At 28.6% G+C, this 4,427-nt stretch overlaps 1 protein-coding gene across 1 annotated transcript; it reads left to right on the top strand.

Annotated features, from left to right (window-relative positions):
* Positions 1-3,328: 3,328 nt before the first annotated feature.
* On the top strand, positions 3,329-4,427 carry LOC11435577 (uncharacterized). Its single transcript, XM_003610964.4, has one exon. The coding sequence runs from the start codon at positions 3,594-3,596 to the stop codon at positions 4,167-4,169; it is 576 nt and encodes a 191-aa protein (XP_003611012.1). The 5' UTR covers positions 3,329-3,593; the 3' UTR covers positions 4,170-4,427.

The following is a 4,427-nucleotide window of genomic DNA, read 5'->3' as shown; positions in this document are numbered from 1 at the left end:
TCAATTCCTATTTCCTGCTATTTCTATTCAATATCTATGCTAATTGAGCTAAGTTCACATGGACTCATTCAAACGCATCTTACTGTTATCATTATCATTTTTATTTTCATTATTATTTTTTGTTTGTGTTAATCCGGAATTCAATATAGATGTGAATAAAGTCTTTTCTTTATATTGTTATTTTTATTCCATTAATCAATATAAATAACTCTAAAGTATATGAAACCACTGAATTGATGCGTTTCATTTACTTTAGATCATATTTTAAATACAAAATAATTATTTTATTGAAAATTTGTTATAAATTATTTAAAAAAAATGAGAATATAAAGAAAAAAATCTATAATAGTTTGAAATGCTTATCAAAAAATTATTTCTTATAATTAATTTGTAGTTTTGATATAGTTTTTTTTTAGAGAAATCATAAAAAGTGTTGAACAATTTTGATAGTTAAACTATGACTTATAAACCTTATAAATGAGTTTTTTTTTGTTGAAAAAATTTATTGTAAACAAACAAAAGACTAACTTTTGTGTTCTTTAAAAATTATAAAAATTAATTTGTAAATTATTAAATATGAATTTTATAATTTTTATATTTATAACAAACGATTTTAGAGATTAAATTAAAGAATAGGTTATGAATTAAAATGATTGATAATTTTTTATTTTCATTATTTTTTTGTTTTAGTTGGCGGAGTTGTCAAGCAAAGAACAACCCAGGATTTGCAATTTGCTTTAGGCCGTAGCGCGTTAAGGAGGGTAAATTATCGATTTAATAAAATGGGGTCAATATTCTTGTTTTTAGATTACGTGGTTTGGAATTTGGATAAGTTAACTCAACTATATTGGATTGGTCCCATTTTATAGGACCAACAGGCTACCAGAAATTACTCAAGTGGGACCTACAATATCCTTTTTATTTTAATATTGAAGAAGTATAAAGTAAGAATCAAGTTTAATTTTTGGTATTGGCAAAACTAAAGAAGTTTTCATGTAGGTGATAATCATTTTTAATAAAATTTAAACATGATAATGTAATCGATGTCACACTCAATTGGTTAAACACTTTACCCACCAAATATATATCTATCATTTCTTTGGATTATGATTATTGACTCTAACTTGAATATATTTTTTTTTAGACGAGTAATAAACACTACTTGAAAATTATACACACAAAAATAAACTGTATTGAATTGAGAATTCAAGGGATTTTAAAAGTCTTTTTTATAATAAAAAAATTTAGTGGTATTCAATCAAGACTTTTATAAAATGTAAATAAATCTTGTGGTATTCAATTAAAACAATCATGATTTTTTTTTTAAGGCAACAAAATTCGTTGGTATTCAATTAAAATTTCTCATGACTTATGAATTGTCTATTGATATTCAAAAGTCTATAGATTTTAATGGATTCTTTTGTATAATGGATTTTGTGAGATTTTTTAGTTAAAAATACACATGACATGCTCATTCAACAATCTCACAAAAAAAACCTTGAAACTTTTTTGAGACATCTATATTTTTGTTTTCTCTTTCCACACTCATAGCCTATTCTTATTATTCCTTCATCGTAATTACTTCTTATTCACAATGCAGTTGCTTCTCATTGTTGTTCATTGTTTTCTCTTTCCAGCCCATTAAGTTTTTATATTATTGCTTCTCATTGTTGTTCATCTTCCAGTCAAGAAAATATGTTGTTGTGCATGTTACTTACTAATACTAATTGTATTTCATACTAATTATATTTCATTTCACTATTAATATTACAGATTCATAAGTGTAAAGTTTTTTCAAGTCAATTTGCTATTCTAATTTATTATGATTATTTGAGTTTTTTTAGCATATATTTTTTGTAAAGTTTATTGTTTAAGTATACATTAATAAGGAAGGCAACATTATGTTATTTTGTTGTTAACCATATTACAATTTGATAATTGTTCTCATTCGTACTCTTGTAATATTTAATTTTTCTTAAGAATTATACAATCCTTTCAATTTTAAAATCTCATAAAATCCTTTAAAATCTTAAAAGTTTATATTATAAATTCATTAAAATCCTGATTAAAAATCTTGACTGTAAAAAGTCCTTTGAATAAAGTCTTTTAGAATCCATCAAAATCAATACAATCACACAAAGTCTTTTAAAATCTTTAAGATTCTTTTTTCCAAATAATCTTTTAAAATCCCAATCCAATACACCCCCTTAGATTTGAATCCGAGTTATCACAAAAAAAATATCATGACTAGTAATTTGATATTGCTGGGTGAGCAAGATCTTTTGGATTGAATAATCATTTTTATTCTTGCAAACAAACACATATAGATTAGATACAACATCATAACCAAAAAATTGAAGACATATGTATGAGTTTTCTCACTTTGACACACTAACACTCAAGGCCCGTCCCTGAGAATTCGGAGGCTCGGTTCTGGGAATGAAAAGAGGCCAGTGATAAAATCAAAACGTATTTTTTTTTAAAAGAGCGATGTTCTATTTATATTTTTTAAAAGATAAATACAAGGTATCGTATATATGCAGTACACCCAGAGGTGAAAATGACTACCGTATACACGAGGAACCCCCACCTAACACCAAAATCAATCATCTTGAGGTCCATCCTTGAGGGAGGCCCAACTCATTTGAGCTGTTTGCACCCCCTCAGGAACGCCCCTGCGTAACACTAGCAAATCTTTCTTCCAAAAAAAATGGCAAATCTTCATTTTAGACCTACACATTTGTTGGATTGATTGGAGCAAATATTCATGTCTAATTGAAACTAGCAAGACAAATTACACAGTGAAATGAATTTGAAAGTCAGATAAGGACTAATTGTAACCACTAATGAGATGAATAATCTATTTAATTATTCAAGTGTTATTATAAAGGGAACAATATTGCTATATCTTGCGAAAGAAGTATCACGAATAACAACTAACCAATGAAAAGTAAGTGTTTGACGGAATTCATGGAAGGTTAGGCGGAATTAATACATGTAAAGTCAATAAATAATTGAGCAATGAAAACATGTCATTTGTTTCCTTACCTTACAAGGCATGTACTCCTTCAAATTTTCTTTGCTGCCCCCGCCGCAAGGCATTAGGAATGGTTTATAATGTAATTTTTTAAGCAATTAAGCTAATCTCAACTTTAAATGTCTTAATACACTAGGGCAATCACATCTTATTCCGATCACTTTCATATGTTTTGTATTATATCTTTTTTTTACATTTGTTTTATTGTTTATTTGGATAACCATGGAAGAATACATTAAAACCTAAAGAACTAAAGGTGAAATATAACTAAACTGAAATATCTCTATTTGACCAATGTTGATGTAACAACTATGAGCAACATAGATAGATAGATACAAAAAAAAAGTTATAAATGAAAGGGATTTTACGGTCCATATATGTTAGGACGTGATAATAAAACCTTTCTGGTACAGAAGTCATAACTAACCTGCTTGATTCTTCACCAACCATAAGAAAAAGCATCCATCAAAAATGTCACTCTCTCTATTTAGTATTTTCTACTTATTGCAGAAAACACAGTCCCTTAGTATTCTACTCAAACAAAGCAACATTATATATGGAGAAACAGAAACTCTCACAAGAAGAAAAGGAAAATAAATTTTCAGTGTCGTCAAATTACAGTAACAATACTGTGTGGGATTGTGGAAGTACACTTTATGATTCCTTTGAACTCAACTCCTTCAAAAACCAACTTGACTCAGCCATAGCTAGTTCAAACATTTTAAATAGAACACTTTCCATGTCTCATTTACCGGAGCGTCAAGTCACAGTACTTCAGAAATCTTCGTCTTCTTCTTCTTCTTATTCTTCTTCGGTTATGTCAAAGAAGTCGTACAAGATTTCTCGTTCTTTTCAGAATTTTATTCGTTCAGTTTTCAAGTCGGGCAATAAGAAATCCGACCTTTCAAGCAGTATCACTGGCACTAGCAGTAGCAATAGTTTCAAAATGCAAGAAAAATACTCCAAAGAGTGTTTGTATATGGTTTATGATAAGTCTGGACCAGTTCTTTCTACTATACCTGAAGTTCCTGAATTTGAGATTGGTGTTCTTTCACCTGAGGTCTTTTCCTTGGTTAAAAGGTCAGCTTCTGATCGGTTCACGACCACCACAATTGGTATTGCGTGCGTCTAAATTGAGGTTTTACAATGGAATTTACTCATAACTTGTCAACTTCGTAACAACATTCTATGCCAACCTGATGATCGTCCCCTTAATTTTTAAGTTTTAGATCCATGTTGTTATTTAATTAGAGTTGATTAAATTATTATTGTACGTTAGTTAATCTTATTGGGGTCTTGTAAACTCATCAATTGGCATATTATATAAGAATTAGAGTGTGTGTGCAAGATTTCTGTTTTGAATATAATAAATCTAGCTGATCTCATGCCA

The sequence above is a fragment of the Medicago truncatula genome, chromosome 5 (genome assembly GCF_003473485.1).
Source record: "Medicago truncatula cultivar Jemalong A17 chromosome 5, MtrunA17r5.0-ANR, whole genome shotgun sequence".
Classification (NCBI taxonomy): domain Eukaryota; kingdom Viridiplantae; phylum Streptophyta; class Magnoliopsida; order Fabales; family Fabaceae; genus Medicago; species Medicago truncatula.
This window is presented reverse-complemented; position numbering and strand designations above follow the sequence as displayed.